We start from the raw sequence: 16593 nt of genomic DNA, 5'->3' as shown, positions 1-16593 counted from the left end.
TTTTTTTTTTGTGACAGGGTCTAAGTCTGTCACTGAAGCTAGAGTGTGCAATCACAGCTCACTGCATCCTCGACCTCCCAGGCTCAGGTGATCCTCCTGCTTCAGCATCCTGCATAGGTAAGACCACAGGTGCACACCACCACACCCAGCTAATTTTTGTATTTTTATTTATTTATTTATTTTTGAGACGGAGTCTTGCTCTGTCGCCCAGGCTGGAGTGCAGTGGCCAGATCTCAGCTCACTGCAAGCTCCGCCTCCCGGGTTTACGCCATTGTCCTGCCTCAGCCTCCTGAGTAGCTGGGACTACAGGCAACCGCCACCTTGCCTGGCTAGATTTTTGTATTTTTTAGTAGAGACGGGGTTTCACCGTGTTAGCCAGGATGGTCTTGATCTCCTGACCTCATGATCCGCCCGTCTCGGCCTCCCAAAGTGCTGGGATTACAGGCTTGAGCCACCGCGCCCAGCCTAATTTTTGTATTTTTTGTAGAGATGGGGTTTCCCCATGTTGCCCAGGATGGTCTCGAACTCCTGGGCTCAAGTAATCCTTCCAGCTAGGCCTTCCAAAGTGTTGGGATTATAGGTGTGAGTCACCACGCCCAGCCTTCTCTTCCAAATTCTCTTCGCCTTCATTTCATATTATTTTTTCCTTCCTTGAACTGCTATTCTAAGCTGGTGAAATGCTTTGAAATGTTGAAGAGTTACCAAATGAATGATAAAACAGATTAGGCCGGGCATGGTCGCTCACGCCTGTAATCCCAGCACTTTGGGAGACCCAGGCGGGTGGATCACCTGAGGTCAGAAGTTCAAGACTAGCCTGGTCAACATGGTGAAACCCCGTCTCTACTAAAAATACAAAAATTAGCTGGGCGTGGTGGTGGGTACTCAGGAGGCTGAGGCAGGAGAATCGCTTGAACCCGGGAGGTGGAGGCTGCAGTCAGCCGAGATCACGCCCTTGTACTCCAGCCTGGGCAACAAGAGCAAGACTCCGTCTCAAAAAAAAAAAAAAGAAAAAGAAAAAGAAAAAAGAAAAATCAGGTTAAAATTTCTAATTGGAAAGCCATTCGTTTCTGTGCTTTGTTTAATCAATGTATATGAACTGAGTGTTAATTGATGCTAACAGCTTTCTCTACTAGGCCCTGTGGAACATGCTGAGAAGTGCCTTGCCCTCAAGGAATGTACAGTTTAGATGGAGGGATTTGAAGTAGCACATAATTAAGTGCTAAATGAGTGGAACATGTGAGTGCTCTAGGCTATTCAAAAAATAGAAGAATGTGTTTGGAGTAGTCATAGTGAATTTTAGTAGGCAGGTGGAGGGGTAATGTTTTCTAAGTAAGGCAAATGGTGTCAGTAAAAGCATGGTGGCAGAAATTAATAAATGAGTGGGCTGATAAGCATAAATAGTTATACTGATATTCACCAATAAAAAGGGTTCATGCTGGGGAGTAGCAGCAGTTAAGTTGGAGAAAATCGTGATTCAGGTTGCCGGGGACTTTGCCCGGCTAAGGAGTATCCCTTTAGTCCTGAAGGGAATTAAAGGCTTTTAAGAAAAGTGGATTAGGGAGATTAATTTGTTGGTGGAAGGTAGAATGGTTTAGAAGAGGAGAAATTGGTGATAATAGGAGACTGCTGGGTATGAGTTGATGCGGGGATTCGCCAGAATGATTATATGGCAACGTAAAGGAAGGGTTGAGCAGGAGAAAGATTGTGGAGACTAGACACTGGGGAAGGATATATGAAGTTCCAAGTCTGAGTGAGCAGGAAAATGTTGGTTTCACTAAGACAAAGAAAAGGGGCCGGTCTGGGGGAAGACGTGGATACTTACTGCATCTGGATCGTTGGCAGGACATGTGGGCCATAATGTCCAAAGTAGATAATTGCCACACAAAAATGGATCAGAGCTGCAGTTTGCATGACTCTGCTCCAAGGTGGGCTTGGGTGGGGTTATTAGATTTTGTACATTCAGCTTTGTCCTTTTCAGGCAAGAGAGAGCATCTGCTGTTGAGTACTCCCAGTCCCCAGGAGGACTATGAGCTAGTCAGAAAATATAATTTTAATAGGATTAGCCGAGAGATGAGCAAATGTCAAATGGCGATTTGGTAGTACGTCATGGCTGCTAACTTTGACATGCTAAGTGTAACATTATTAATGGCTTCTATGCACGGCTAAGAGGGTTAACACTTAGCAAAATTAGTTCCCTGGATTTTTGTCCTGCTCTTATGTTTTATGGGCATGATAGAGTGTGCTACCTTGGGCAAACGATTTAGCCTCTCTGTGCCTTAGCTTCTGGTTTATAAAATAGGAAGCTTGTTGTGGCAGCATTCATAAACATTTTGAGAGCTCCGGAGAGCACGGTAGGATTGTCTTTCTCCCCCTTGCCCCAGTGACTGAGTCAGTCATTTGGAAAAGTCAGCTTTTTCACTGGATACTTTAAATTGCTACTCCCTAAGTCAGTTAATTAGTATTTTTCTAAAATGCCTTTACCAGTCCAGAGCTGAAAGATGTAGTCTCTAACTGCCTTTTCTACTCTCTGGGCCTGCCAGTCCTGCTAACCCCTTTTCACCCAGTGGCTATTGCCATGTGACTCCCACCTCTAGGTTCTGGGATCCATCCCAGTCATTTTGGAGGGCAACTAGAGCTTTATATTGACACTCTGGGACTTCAACATAAGGCAACCATGCTCAGTGTGAAATTTGGTCCTAGTTCTAGGTATCAGGCTCCTGCTTTGTTTGTAAGTCTCACTCTGTCCCCCAAAATCCAGCCTTTGAATATTTGTTTTGTCCTGTTGAGTCCTCAAACTTGGGCCTTCAGTGAAGGATCTCAGTAGCTCAAGGATCTGAATTCTATCTGTTTTCATCAGTTCCCTGTAGAAACTAAAGGGTAGACCTAGAAAACCCCAGCACTGAAGCTGGGGCCTTGCTATAAGCAACACACTTTCTCAAGGCTTGCCATGATTTCCCAATTTTTGCCCGCTCCTGGGTTTTCCAAGGCTATATGTTCCAGCTGTCCATTGGCTTACAACACCCACATTCTCTGTTTAACAGGCCTGATGCCGGCTGCCTTCCTGGCCTGCTGCCGGTTCCATATCCTCCAGATACCGCATTCTGGCTGAACGTTTATCACAACAGCTGGGTTGGCCTCCGATTCCATGGATGTATCTGGTTCTAGTTTCCATTTCTCCCCATCCACCTCACCCTCATTACAGTTAATCCTTTTATATTAAACCATAGCGGATCTTTGCTGTTGTGGAAACTCATGTGGTATTGGAATTTTGTCCTTGTTTACATCTTTCTTTGTGTTGGAAAGGTTGGGATTACTTCCAAAACCTTCCCAGAGAGCTTTCCTGTCTCCTTTAGGGAAAACAAATGAAAACTTGGCAATAGCTGGTATCTATGACACCAGCTTCAAGGCCACTATTTTAATTGTAAAATTGCATTATTTAATCATAATTTTGGTTTTAGATATACAAATATATTTTAAAGTATATTTTGTCCAGTGTTTACTCACATCTCTCAATTTCAAGGTATCTTACTGGAACTCAATGGCTTTGTGGTTATAAGGACATAAACAAATCAAGGCTAGGGACGGTGTGGTGTTCAACAGTGGTAAGGTACATTAGAATCCTCCAGAGGACTTGTGAAAACAGATTGCTTGGTCCCACCCCACAGAGTTTCTATGGAGTGGTGCCCTAAGAATTTGCACTTTGACGACAACTGGTCATATATTTAAGCTGGTCACAGATAACCAGAAGGTGCTGAGCTGTTCTTAATCAGTTCAAACTTTTACCTGAAATGGATAACAAGGTGGAGAGCCTTGAGAAATGAACTTCCAAAGTTCAGTACATGCAGTTAGCACGACTGCTGGTTTTAGAGTTCTCAACCACTTACTGCTTATGAGCAATAAGTGGCCATAAGCATTTGGACAATCACTTACTTGAGTTTTCAGGTTTTCTCATCCATAAAATAACAATAGCTGCTATGCTGCCCTCAAAGGGTTGTCCTGAGGTCTGAATGAAATGGGTGTGACAGTGTTTGAGCAACTATAAAGTGGTATGGCACTGGGAGGTATTGTAACGGTTTTTCATTACTCTTCTTAAAATATCACCAATTTCCTTTGGCTCTTGTTTCCCTCATTAATTATAGCAACTTGAATCTGGGAATACAGAGTACTTTTATTGCCATAAAAGCCAAACTTCAATAAACTCAAACTTCAAACTCTTTTTTAGAAAATTTTATTCAATGAGATCAGACACGCCTTATAAACATTACACAGAGCCAAGAATGATTCCGTTTTCACAGCTATAAAAAGAGACCTACAAGACCCTGTTGTAATTTGGGGTGGAGTCACAGTTAATCTTTTTCAACCCTGTTGAGATTGGCCCATTGATAAAAATGGCTGCTAGTTACAGCACATTTAAAAATACAATCACCGCGTTCAAATGGTAACCTGTCCACTCCGTACTTCCATGTTCTGTGCCACTTCTATTAACTCGTCTTTGGAAGTAGTACATTCTCCCAATCTGGAAGTGGCTATTTTTTCCTCACACACAGGCCAACACAGTTCTTGCTGAACTTGGGTGCGTTTATGACTTTTCAACAGTGTCATCAGCCTTCAGTATTCTTCCAGGCCTTCAGTATCTCAGGTGGTTAGCTTCAGTTGTTCCTAGGTCTTTCATAAACATCATAAATGACAGGCGGGACGCTTTTCTGGAGTCAAGGTTTGTTAGTTTCGAAGTCGGAAAGACCCCGTTTAGAGACTGGTAGGTGAACTTGCCAGGGAGTCTACCACGGGCAGAATGGGGTCCCCTGGACCTGCCAGCCGCGTCTCCGCACCTCCGCAGTCCCCGGGGCCCCGGCCCCGTGCCGCGTTGTCGCGCGCTTCCCCCGGACGTCAGCAGGAGGCGCCCGCGGTGGCCCAGGCGCGGCGCGCACCCGCGGGTAGCCGGCCCAGGGGGCGGAGGGAGCGGAGAGGAGGAGCTGGAGGGGGCGCGGCCTCCTCTCCGTCGCTCCCGGGCGCCGGGCCTCCTTCTCTGCCGGGCCCAAGGCTGGCGGCCGGCGGGGGTCGCGGCGGCGGCAGCGGGGGCGCTGGCGGGCCGCGGGTGGCTGGGGCCGGGCCGCGGCTCCGGGTGTTAGGAGACAAGATGGCGGCGGCACTCCGGAGGCCGGTCTCCTCCTCTCCGCCGTCCTCCGCCCCGCCGCTCGCCGCCTCCTCCTCCCGGGTCTCCTCCTCCTGGTTCGCTGCCTCCTCCTCCTGCAGCAGCACCAGCGACCGCCGAGGCGCCGGCTCGCTCTCCCGGAGCTCCGGAGGGGGATAGACGGGGCAGCTGCAGGCTCCGGCGATCGAGGCCGAGCTGGGGCCGGGGCGGGGACGGCGGCGGCGGCGGCGGCGGCGACGGCGGCGGCGCCGGGTGGGGATGGGGTCGCAGACGCTGCAGATCCTCCGACAGGGGGTGTGGGCCGCGCTCAGCGGGGGCTGGTACTACGACCCGCACCAGGCCACCTTCGTGAACGCGCTGCACCTCTACCTGTGGCTCTTTCTGCTGGGCCTGCCCTTCACCCTCTACATGGTGAGTGTGGGGGCGGGGAGCGGGTGGCTCCTTCCCCGCGAACCGGTGGGGCGTTGTTGGGGTCGCGCCCTCTTCCTCTTCCTCGGGGTCTCGTCCCCTGGGGGCCGCCACCCGCTCGGTGTGAGGCTCCCCCGCCCGCGCTGCATGCTCCCACTCCTCTCTTCGGGGCTTCCCCGGTTTCGGCGGTGACACGAGCAACGAGCCCACGGCAGCTCGCGCCGGCTGCCCCCGCCCGCTCATTGGGAAGCGGCAGCGTCCTAGGCCCCTTCTTGGGGTTTCCTCCCACGGCCACCCGGCTAGGCCTTCCCCGTCGGGGCCCACCGCCCGTGGGGCTGTGTGGCAGGCGCCGAGCGCTCTGCGCCTTTAGGGGACGCCGCATCCATCCTTGGCTCGCTGGGTTCCTTGGGCACCGGGCACTGCCCGCCCCCGCCGCGGCCCTCGCCCGGGGCTCCCGGGAGAGGCCGCCCGCCGCCTCGCAGCTAATCCGCGTGCGGAGCCCCGGGAGCGCGGGGGACCGTGCTGCTCTGCTCTGAGTGCGTGTGGGGGTCGTCCTCCAGGGGTCCTGGGTGGTGACTGAAAACCCAGCTCGGAACCTTCCTGCCTCTAAAAAACCGTTGTTGTGCTTCGCAGCGGATCTTTTCTGTTCAGCCCCGTGGTTGGTGGCCGTGGTGCTTCCTGGCCTCCCTGGGGGAGGGAGCGGGGAGATACGGGGAATCTGGCTGGCCTTTCAGCGAATTTGTTTGGGTTGGTTCAAGGCCTTTGGCGGATAGGAATAGGGAGAGTACTGCCTGTTGCTGAATTCGGTGCGATCAGCTTCTCTGAATCATCTCTGTTTTTAAAGCGACATTGAAAGTTGTTAAGCACAGTTTTTAAAGCACTTTAGGTTAGGGTGGGGCGTTAGGGAAACTCTTGTGGACAGAGATGATACTTAAAGCTTCTTACAAAATTTTAAAGTAGTCAGAGGGGAGGAAAGGATCCGAGCTTTTTATTTTAGGAGAATTCGTTTGAATATATTTCTGCTAACTTTGAGGTTCTTCGTGGAGCTAGAGACAGGGTGCTGAGTTAGAAAATCCCGGAGTACCACTATGAGAAGTGCAAAAGGTGAGGACACCCAATTCTTCCCTAAGTGAAGCTCAGTTTCACTAATTGGCAGGAAAATTGCTTGGGGGAAGATGTGCTAAATTTCACATTCTCAAGCAGATTCACATTTTTCCTTGAAATTGTTTTGAAGGGACTTATTGTTTGAGGTTAAAAAAAGCAATTAAGAAATGCTGATGGCTTGTGGCTTATTAGGGGGACTTGTTCAGTCTTGTTGCATTCTGAACATTTATCGTGAAGTGTTATAATTTTCAATTAATTCTGGCCTAGGGAGTTCTATTTGCACTACTATACCTTCCAGGAATATGACATCATTAATGAACGGGTTAATTACTTTGGGTGTAAGAATCCTCAGGCTGTCACAGCATTTTCAAAGCAGGTATCTTTTATGTCCAGAAGAATTGTAGATTTAAAACTGAAAATGATTTTTGAGAGGTAAGGATTAGTTTCTGGGTCCAGTATAAGATTTCTTTGTTAACACTTGCAGTAAACTGTGTGGTCATGGTTAAGTCTCTTTGTGTAATTAGCAAATGTTGCTGAAAGAATATTAGAGCAAATGGAAACCAATACAGTGAGTTTATTTCCTTCATTTTGGGAGTTCAGTTAAACTGAATTCTCAAATATTTGAGTGTCTACCATGTACTAGACACTTTCTGAGATTGCTTCTGACCTCCTTATCTCAATTAATGGCAGTCCCACTCTTCCTAAACCTTTTAAAAACTCTCATTGATTATTTTCTTTCTTCACATTCAGTTCATCAGCAAACCTTGTGGGCTCTATCTTCAAAACCTAACTAGACTCCTCCTCCTTCTCCTCCTCCTCTCACCACCACCATCATCATCACGGCTGCCATCATTCCCTTCGTTCGTCACCGTTCTCTCTCCTGGATTATTGCAGTTCTCTAATGAGGTTCAATGCTTTTGTTCTTTATTCTCCACACAGGAGCCTCTGTGATTCTTCCAGATCATGTCATTCTGCTCTCAGAGCCTGCCCTCTCGTGTGTCTCTATTCTCACAACCACACACACATTAGCCGCCTTACTCTTCTTGCCGAGAAGTATGTTCCTGCTTCAGCGCCTTTGCGCTTGCTTTTCCCTCTCTGGGTGACTCCTCTTTTCCAGATACCTGTGTGGCTGCTCCACTTTTTGCAGGTTCTCGTATATGTGAGGCTTTCTTTGATAGCTTGTGTAAAATAGCAACTTTCCTGGCTCTCACAACACTCTGTAGCCCACCTTTTAAAATAGTATGGTGTTTATTCCTAACTAATATCTATTTATTTGTTTTTATGTCTTTCTTATCTTATTAGAATATAAGCTCTGAGAGGGCAGGAACTTAGTTTCGTTCACTGCTGTATTTTTAGGACCTAGATGAGTGTAAAGCACGTGGTAGTACTCCTATGAATGATTGAGAAGTGGACAAGACACAGCTTCTGCTTTCAAGGAACTTAAAATCTAGCCTGGGGCTAGTGAGTTGTTTCTGTTAGAACAACTGTTAGAACTGCTAGGAAAGGGTAAGTAAAGAGGGACCCTGATCTTATAGTCAGGAGATGAATCCTAGACCAGGGGTGGTCAGGACAGAGGATTTGTAAACATTTTAGGAAACATACTAGTAAAAGGTAGACAGTTTGAAGTATATACCAAAAATAAGGCAAAATCGAACATTTTGTGTTGAAATCTCAGACAGCCATAGATTATTATTTGCATGCTCTTACAATAATAACTATAAGTGATAATGACTGTTTTAAAAGTATATTTATAGGTTCTTTAACCCCGTGACCTCATGAGGTTTTACTGTTAGTAGGCAAGTTGTCAGCTGGGATTTACACAGAGCTTTCTGAAGGCAAAGTCACTGTACAGGCTGCCTTTTATTTATTCCTCCCAAAAAAGTGCCTAAATCTGTGGAGAGATCGTACATTGAGTTAGGAAAGTCTTAGGACTTTTTGTATAGGATTCAAACACTTTTGGTGTCTATTTAGGAGCGTTTGTGGATATTTGAAAGGTGGACTCTCTCTCTCTCTATATATATATCAACTAGTTAAAAATATTTTAAGTAGTGAAAATAGAGAAAAAAATTTTGCTTCTTAATTCTGATTGTCCTGTCTGTTTCCCTTAAGGTACTCGTTCTTTTTTTATCTAGTTACAGTTATTTTTGTACATGTCACAGATGATGAGCTTTAGGGGGTGGGTGGCATTTTTGTACGGTGGAAAGCAAATTGGAATTAGTGTCTTGATTTTTGAATCTTGGCTTTGTTATTGATTGTGTGTCCTGTAGGCAAGACTCCACCTTTCTGAACCGTGATTTACTCATTTGTGAGATATTTCATGGGTGTTTTGCAAGAAAATATTTATGAAATAGAAGAAATTGTTTACCTTCAGAATGGCCTTCAGTAAATGTCATTTGAAAAAATGGCTGTTTGGAAGTGTTTCCTCTATGATGCTGTATGACTGGAGGAGACTAAATAGCTCTGGATTATTAAGTCAAATCATTTTCATAACATATTGCTCAATATATTATTTTCCTTTATAAAGCAGTATATCCCTAGGTAATGAAATAGAACATTAAAATTTATGGCCAGGCGCAGTGGCTCACGCCTGTAATCCCAGCACTTTGGGAGGCTGAGGCGGGCGGATCACGAGGTCAGGAGATCGAGACCATCCTGGCTAACACGGTGAAACCTTGTCTCTATTAAAAAAAATACAAAAAATTAGCTGGGTATGGTGGCAGGCAGGAGAATGGCGTGAACCCGGGAGGCGGAGCTTGCAGTGAGCCAAGATTGCGCCACTGCACTCCAGCCTGGGCGACAGAGCAAGACTCTGCCTGAAAAAAAAAAAAGAAAAATCAAAATTTATTAAGTTAGTGGTTCCCAGACTCCAGTTGACATTGGAATCACTTGGCAATGTTAATGATGTGCAAGCCCTTTCTTATTCAGTAGATCTGGAGTATGACCTATTGATTTGTATTTTATAAACACTCTAGGTAAGTTTAAATAACTTGATGAATATTCCTAACTCCCAGCCCCTGACTGACATCCAGCTGCTACTCAACATACTTCTTGGCTGTCTCACAGACATCTCAAAAGTATCATGCCCAAAAGCTTCTGATTTCTCCTGTAAACAACACTGCCACAGAACGTTTTTCCTCACTCTGTCATGTTAGTTAATGGCACTGTCTTGTATCTAGTTGCTTACCCCCACCCCTTGCTTTTGAGCAAATCTTACCCCTTTCTGCTCAGAGTAAATGACATAAATCTGTGTCATTCTTTGAAATATTCTCTAAAGATTTTCTTAGGCACTTAGAAAAAAATCCAGAATCTTTATCAAGCCCTCACCAGAGCTTATTCTGCCTTTGTTTACAGTTTGTGCAGTTTTCCCACTGTGGTGTAGTCACACTGGCCTTCTTTCTGTTACTTTAGCCCACGGAGCCTTTTCCTCCTGTGAGACCTCTGCACGTGTTGTGCCTTCTGAAAGGACACTCTTCCCTCTTGCTCTTTTTAAAGCTGGCTGCTACTTAATCTTTAGGGCTGGACTTCCATATTATCCCCTCACAGAGGCCGAGCCTGATAGCCATAAAGAGGTTCCGTCTCTTTTTTTTCATCATTCCGTCCCATAACTTTCTTCCATAGCACTTACCACAGACATGTATTTTTTGTTTGTTTACTTGTTTGCCCGCTCTAACACCTTCCACTGTCATACCTTGTAAGTTCCATGAGGGCAGGGGCCAGGTCTGATTTACTCATCAGTGTTTATCAAGTGTCTGCATGACTGCTTGGCTCATATTAGGATCTGAAGAAGTACTTGTTGAATGAATTTTTTTTTTTACATGTGAAGCTTTTTTAGACTTGTTAACTGACGTAGAATAGTTGGAGGTGGAGGGAGGACTGTGGTAGGCTGTATTATATGGTGGAGCTGCTTACTTAGGGGTTAGGTTCAGTGTCAGTCTCTAAGACAAAAATCAAATATAAAATTACTGAAAAATCAAATACAAAATGACCCTTGAAAAACAAATCATTGAAAGTGCAGCACATATGGCTTCTTGTGCATACAACTGTGCAGTTATACATACATACATGATATATACAGTAATATATACCACATAAATCTGTGAAGAGATTATATTCAGACTAAATCATTAACAAAATTTATAAAGGTTTCAACATTTTCTTCCTGGTTGTCTTCATTGTTTTCTGTAACTGATCTTTATCATCTTTAGAATGATGTATATTTTATTAGTGAGGATTACTCTAAAGCTCTCAGGTCATTTTCTTCCCCCCAATTTAAAAGTATTTAAAGATCATTTTAAACAAGATTTAGTTAAGATGACTAAAACGGATTTTCATATTTTAAAATTTATATTTCTCTAAAAGTTTAGATCAAGCTAGAAAAGTTACTGTGCTATAAATTAGCAATTGTACATATGATTTTTAAGTATTATTTTCTGCATCCTTTAGGGAAAGGTTAATGACTAGTGCATGGGCTGTTTAAATCTACAGCCTGTGCCTTTTACCAGTATTTTCAATATTTAGGATCAAGGTGAATCTAATTATTTCCATAACTGGTCATGGCACAGATACAACTCTTATCCATTATATTACCTATAATAAATTAAGGGTACACTGTCCAAAGATGGTTTACACAGAAAACCATCTACCATATGTTCTCACTTATAAGTGGGAGTTAAACATTTGGGTACCCACAGATACACAGAAGGGAACAATAAATACTGGGGATTCCAAAAGCGGGTAGTGGGCAAGGGTTGAAAAACTGTCCGTTGGCTACTGTGTTCACTACTTGGGTGACAGCATCATTAGAAGCCAAACCTCAGCATCACTTAATATACCTATGTGACAAACTTGTACATGTACCTTGCTGAATCTAAAAGAAAAAAGACAAATGAGGTCTCCAAGAAAGCAGCCATATTTGTCAATTTGTAGAAAAGTGTATTAATTTACAAAAAAAGCAGTCGATTTATAAAATGTTCTGTCTTTTGTTACATAAAGGTGGAGTGTTTTCTCCTGCTTGAAAATTACTGCAAATCATAAAATCATTTGGTAATTAGAAAACTAGGAAAGTTTCTTTCTTTTTTTCCCAGCCTTTGAATACACAGATTCAATCAGGTAATTTGCTTTCTCTAGCTGACTTTACTGAGAGTTAAAGTTTTCAACATTTTATTAAAGAATTTTCAAACATATAGGAAAGTTGAGAAAATTGTACCCACCACGTGGATTCTGTGTTTTTAACTATTATGTCTCCGTCTGTTTTATTCCTCTATCTGTCCACCCTTTTTTAGGGAGATGCATGTAAAGTAAGTTACACTTCTATACAAATCACCCCTAAACTCTTCAGCAGGTACATTGTCAGGTAGGGTTCTAAAGGCACAATCTTCAGCGAACCATTCAGTGAGTTTTGATAAATGCACACCTTTGCGTAGTGTAGACTTGGCATGTTGTTGAATATCAGCATCACTCCAGATAGTTTCTGCTTGACCTTCTGAGTCAGTCCTCTCATCCTTGTTCTGACTTTTCATTATATATTAGTTTATCGTGTTCTAGAGTTTCATATAAATGGAATCATGTAGCACATGCTTTGTGTAAGCCACCTTCACTCAGCATAACGTGGTTGAGATTAATCCATGCTGTTGAATCAGTAGTGTTGTTCCTTTTTATTGCTGAGTAATATTCCTTTGTATGGCTGTGCTACAGTTTGCTCACCTTTATCCATTCCCATGTAGATGAGCAGCTAGGCTTTTCCCAGTTTTTGGCTACTATATGTAAAGATGTCAACACGAGGATAGGTTTTATCAGAACTCAAAGACATTGGAAAACTTTACTGAATCGCAAAACCCTTTTCTCTTTTCAAATAAGACCGTGTTTTAATTTAAAAATCTTTTTGTTCTGATTTATTTGTCTAAATCAGAAATTATAGATAAGTAAAAAGAAAATACAACCATTGGTAATTCCATCACCCCTGTCTGGGGAACATTTTAGTAACCAAAATAATGTTTGGAGTTTTAAATACTTCTTTGCTTACAAAAATGGGCTCATAGAATTCATACTGTTTTTGAGTCTCCAGTTTTCACTTTAAATTATGAGTGTTTCCATGGGTGGGAGGAAGTGGCTTTTTAATAGCTCTGTAGTAGATCATATGTGTTACAGTTTAATCATTTCCCTCTTACTGGTTATGTAAGTCATTTCCAGGTTTTAGCTATTTAGAAAACAGTAGGGTGAATATTCTTGTAGTTAAATATTTGTACTAGTGTTTTGTATAAGTTCCTAAAAATAGACTTGTTAGATTATATTCTTTGATAAATACTCATTTTACAAGTATTGAGTGAATCTTTATATTGAGAGAGAATATAAATATGAGAATGAGAAATGGGTAGATAATGCAGGGTTCCTGGAATACAAAATAGTATTGTGGTCCCGAAAGCACATGTGGTAAAGGGTTTTCCTCAGAGGAGGAAGGAAGGAGGCTAGGATGAATGCGAATTCTCATGGAGGAAGGGATAAACATAAACAGTTCATGGGAAAAGTTGAGGTTCATCTTTTATGATTTATGTAATCTCATTAAAGGACAGTGAATGTGTTCTGCTGAGAGTGAAAGAAGAAGAAGTGAGGCGGATATTTAAGATTTGAGGAAGATCCCCCAAATATGACATGCTATTCTTACTTTTGGTGAGTGGAAAAGTGAACTATCAAGGGATGGTAGGATTGTTGAACAATTTTGAAAGTATCTTTGAGATTGGAGAACATGAATTCAGAGTGTTGAAGAGGAATGTTCAGGAGAGAAATTTGGGGTAAAATTTACTTGCAAGTTACCAGCATAGATCTTCTGGGAAAAAAGTTTATCTCATTAAAAAGAAAATGGTCTTGGACAGAATTCCAAGGCCTAAACAGCATTTAGAAATCAGCAAAGGAAGACAGAGTTGTAAACTGAAGACGAAAAAAGAGCCAGGGAAAGAGAGTACAGGTGTACCTTGGAGATATTGCAAGTTTGGTTCCAGATCACTGCGATAAAGTGAATATTGCAGTAAAATGAGTCACAAATTTTGTGGTTTCCCAGTGCATATAAAAGTTATATTTACACCATGCTGTAGTCTGTTAAGTGTGCGGTACCATTGTGTCAAAAATACAGTGTATATACCTTAATTAAAATATACATTATTGCTTAAAAATATGCCAAGGATTACCCGAACCTTCGGCAAGTTGTCATCTTTTTGCCTGTGGAGGGTCTTGCCTAAGTGTTGCTGACTGATCAGGGGGTGACTGTTGAAGGTTGGTTTAAGAAATTGCTGTGGCGGCAATTCTAAGAATTGCCGCCACAGCAATTTCTTAAACGAAGACAACAATGAAGTTTGCAACATGAATTGACTCTTCTTTTCATGAAAGATTTATCTGTACATGTAATGCTGCTTGATAGCATTTTACCAACAGTAAAACTTCTTTCAAAATTGGAGTCTGCTGTCTCAAATCCTGTTACTGCTTTGTCAGCTAAGTTGATGTAATATTCTAGATCTTTTATTGTCATTTCAACAGTGTTCACAGCATCTTCACCAGGAGCAAATTGGATCTCAGGAAATCACTTTCTCTGCTCACCCGTAAGAAGCAACTCCTCATCCATTTAAGTTGTATGATGAGATTACAGCAATCCAGTCACATCTTCAGGCTCTGCTTCCAATTCTAGTTCTCTATTTTCCCCACATCTGTGGGACTTCCTCCACTGAAGTCTTAAACCCCTCAAAGTCATTCACGACAGTTGGAATAAACTTCTTCCAGACACCTTGTCAGTATTAATATTTTGACCTCCCATGAATCCTGAATGTTCTTAATGGCATCTAGAATGGTGAGACCTTTCCAGAAGGTTCTCAGTTTACTTCAGATCCATCAGAGGAATCACTGTCTGACAGCCTTATGAAATGTATTTCTTAAATACTGAGACTTGATAGTCAAAATTATCCCTTGATCCATGGGGCTGGAGAATAGATGTTGTGTTAGCAGGCATGAAAACAGCATTAATTTTCTTCTATGTCTCTGTCAGAGCTCTTGGATAACTAGGTACCTTGTCAAGGAGCAGTAGTATTTTGAAAGGAATCTTTTTTTCAGACCAGTAGGTCTCAAAGGTGGGGTTAAAATATTCCGTAAACCATGCTGTAAACAGATCTGATATCTTCTGGGCTTTGTTGTTCCATTTATAGAATACAGGCAGAGTAAATTTGTAATAATTCTTAAGGGCTGTTGGATTTTTGGAATGGCCAATGAACATTGACTTTAACTTACAGTCACCAGTTGCATTAGACCCTAACAAAAGAGTCAGCCTGTCTTTTGAAATTTTAAAGCCAGATATTGACTTACCTTCTCTGGCTATGAAAGTCCTAGATGGCATATTCTTCCAGAAGGTTGTTTTATCTACACCAAAAATCTGTTGTTTGGTGTAACCACCATCGGTGATCTTATCTAGATCTTCTGGATCACTTGCTGCAGCTTCTACATCAGCACTTGCTGCCTCATGTAAACTTTTATGTTATGGCAACAGCTTTCTTTAACCTCATGAACTAACTTCTGCTAAGTCAAACTTTTCTTCTTCAGTTTCCTCACCTCTTAGTCTTCATAGAATTGAAGAGAGTTGGGACCTTGCTGTGGATTAGGCTTTTGGCTAAAGGGAAAGTTGTGGCTGGTTTGATCTTCTATTTAGACCACTTAAACTTTCTCCATATCAGCTATAAGGCTGCTTTGCTTTGTTATTTATTTGTGTGTTCACTGGAGTAGCACTTGTAATATTCTTCAAGAACTTTTCCTTTGCATTCAGAATTTGACTTTTGGTGCATGAGGCTTAGCTTTCTACCTGTCTTGGTTTTTGATGTGCCTTTCTCACTAAATTTAATCATTTCCAGCTTTTTATTTAAAGTGAGAGACAGGTGATTTTTCCTTTCACTTGAACACTCTTTGCCATCGTCTATGGGCAAGGTTGATGGTGTTCCCATCAACAGATCTCTGATTTTACTATTTCATTTTAGAATTTATACTATTTTAATTCTAAAATAGTAAAATCAAAGATTACTGATTACAGATCACCATAACAGATATAATAATGAAAAAGTATGAAATATTGAGAGAGTCACCAAAATGTGACACAGAGACAAAGTGAGCACATGCTGTTGGAAAAATGGTGCTGATAGAGATGTGCTCCACAGAGGTGTCACCGCTTTTCAATTTGTACAAAATGCAATATCTTTGAAGCACCGTAAAGCTAAGCGCAACAACATACGATCCGCCTGCATTTTGCAGAGGAGGATGGTTAAAAACACCAAATTGCCTTCTAGGAAGGTAGTGCTAATTTAAATCTCTGTCAACAGTATTGAGAATACTTGTTTTCCCACTCTCAAACAACACTTTTCCAAAACAGGGTGTTATTGTTGTCAATTTCTTGTTCAGTGGAGTGCTGGTGGTGGTTTTCTTTCTTTCTTTTTTTTTTTTTTAAACAAAGTCTTGTTCATCACCCAGGCTGGAGTACAGTGGTGTGATCATAACTCCCTTCAGCTTCAAATTCATAGGCTCAATGGATCCTCCTGTCTCAGCTTTCTGAGTAGCTGGGACTACAGGCATGTGCCACTACACCTAGCTACTTTTTAAAATTTTTTGTTGAGGCGGGGGTCTTGGTGTGTTGCCCAGGCTGGTCTCAAACTCCTGGCCTCAAATGATCATTCTGCCTTAGCCTCCAGAGTCACTGGGATTACAGGCATGAGCCACTGCACCCAACTCAGTGGACTATTTGATAAAGCATTCAGTAATAAGTATCAGTAATATTTTGTCCTTGACAGTAGACGGAAGTTTTCTTAAAATATTTTTAAAATTTCAACTTTTTTAGTCCAAATTAAGGATGTTTACTGCACTAACATATATTGTGTAAGAAATTTGATCTGATTTTTCCTATTCTTTGT

General features: G+C 42.6%; 1 protein-coding gene across 8 annotated transcripts in view; it reads left to right on the top strand.

Annotated features, from left to right (window-relative positions):
- The first annotated feature begins 4964 nt into the window (after positions 1-4964).
- The window catches only part of PCNX1 (pecanex 1), a 203654-nt gene continuing 192025 nt past the window's right edge, over positions 4965-16593 (top strand). For 5 of the 8 annotated variants that reach the window (XM_009211866.4, XM_017961304.3, XM_009211865.4 and 2 more), the window contains exon 1: positions 5041-5563. In XM_009211866.4, coding sequence (XP_009210130.3) covers positions 5411-5563 — 153 coding nt within the window. In that variant the 5' untranslated portion in view covers positions 5041-5410. Of the gene's footprint in view, positions 5564-16593 lie in introns of all 8 variants that reach the window. The other 3 variants (XM_003901999.4, XM_003902000.5, XM_009211863.4) reach the window with 3 other exon arrangements.

Source organism: Papio anubis, chromosome 7, assembly GCF_008728515.1.
Source record: "Papio anubis isolate 15944 chromosome 7, Panubis1.0, whole genome shotgun sequence".
NCBI classification, from domain to species: domain Eukaryota; kingdom Metazoa; phylum Chordata; class Mammalia; order Primates; family Cercopithecidae; genus Papio; species Papio anubis.
The sequence above is the reverse complement of the archived record's forward strand: the minus strand, read 5'-3'. Positions and strand labels throughout refer to the sequence as shown.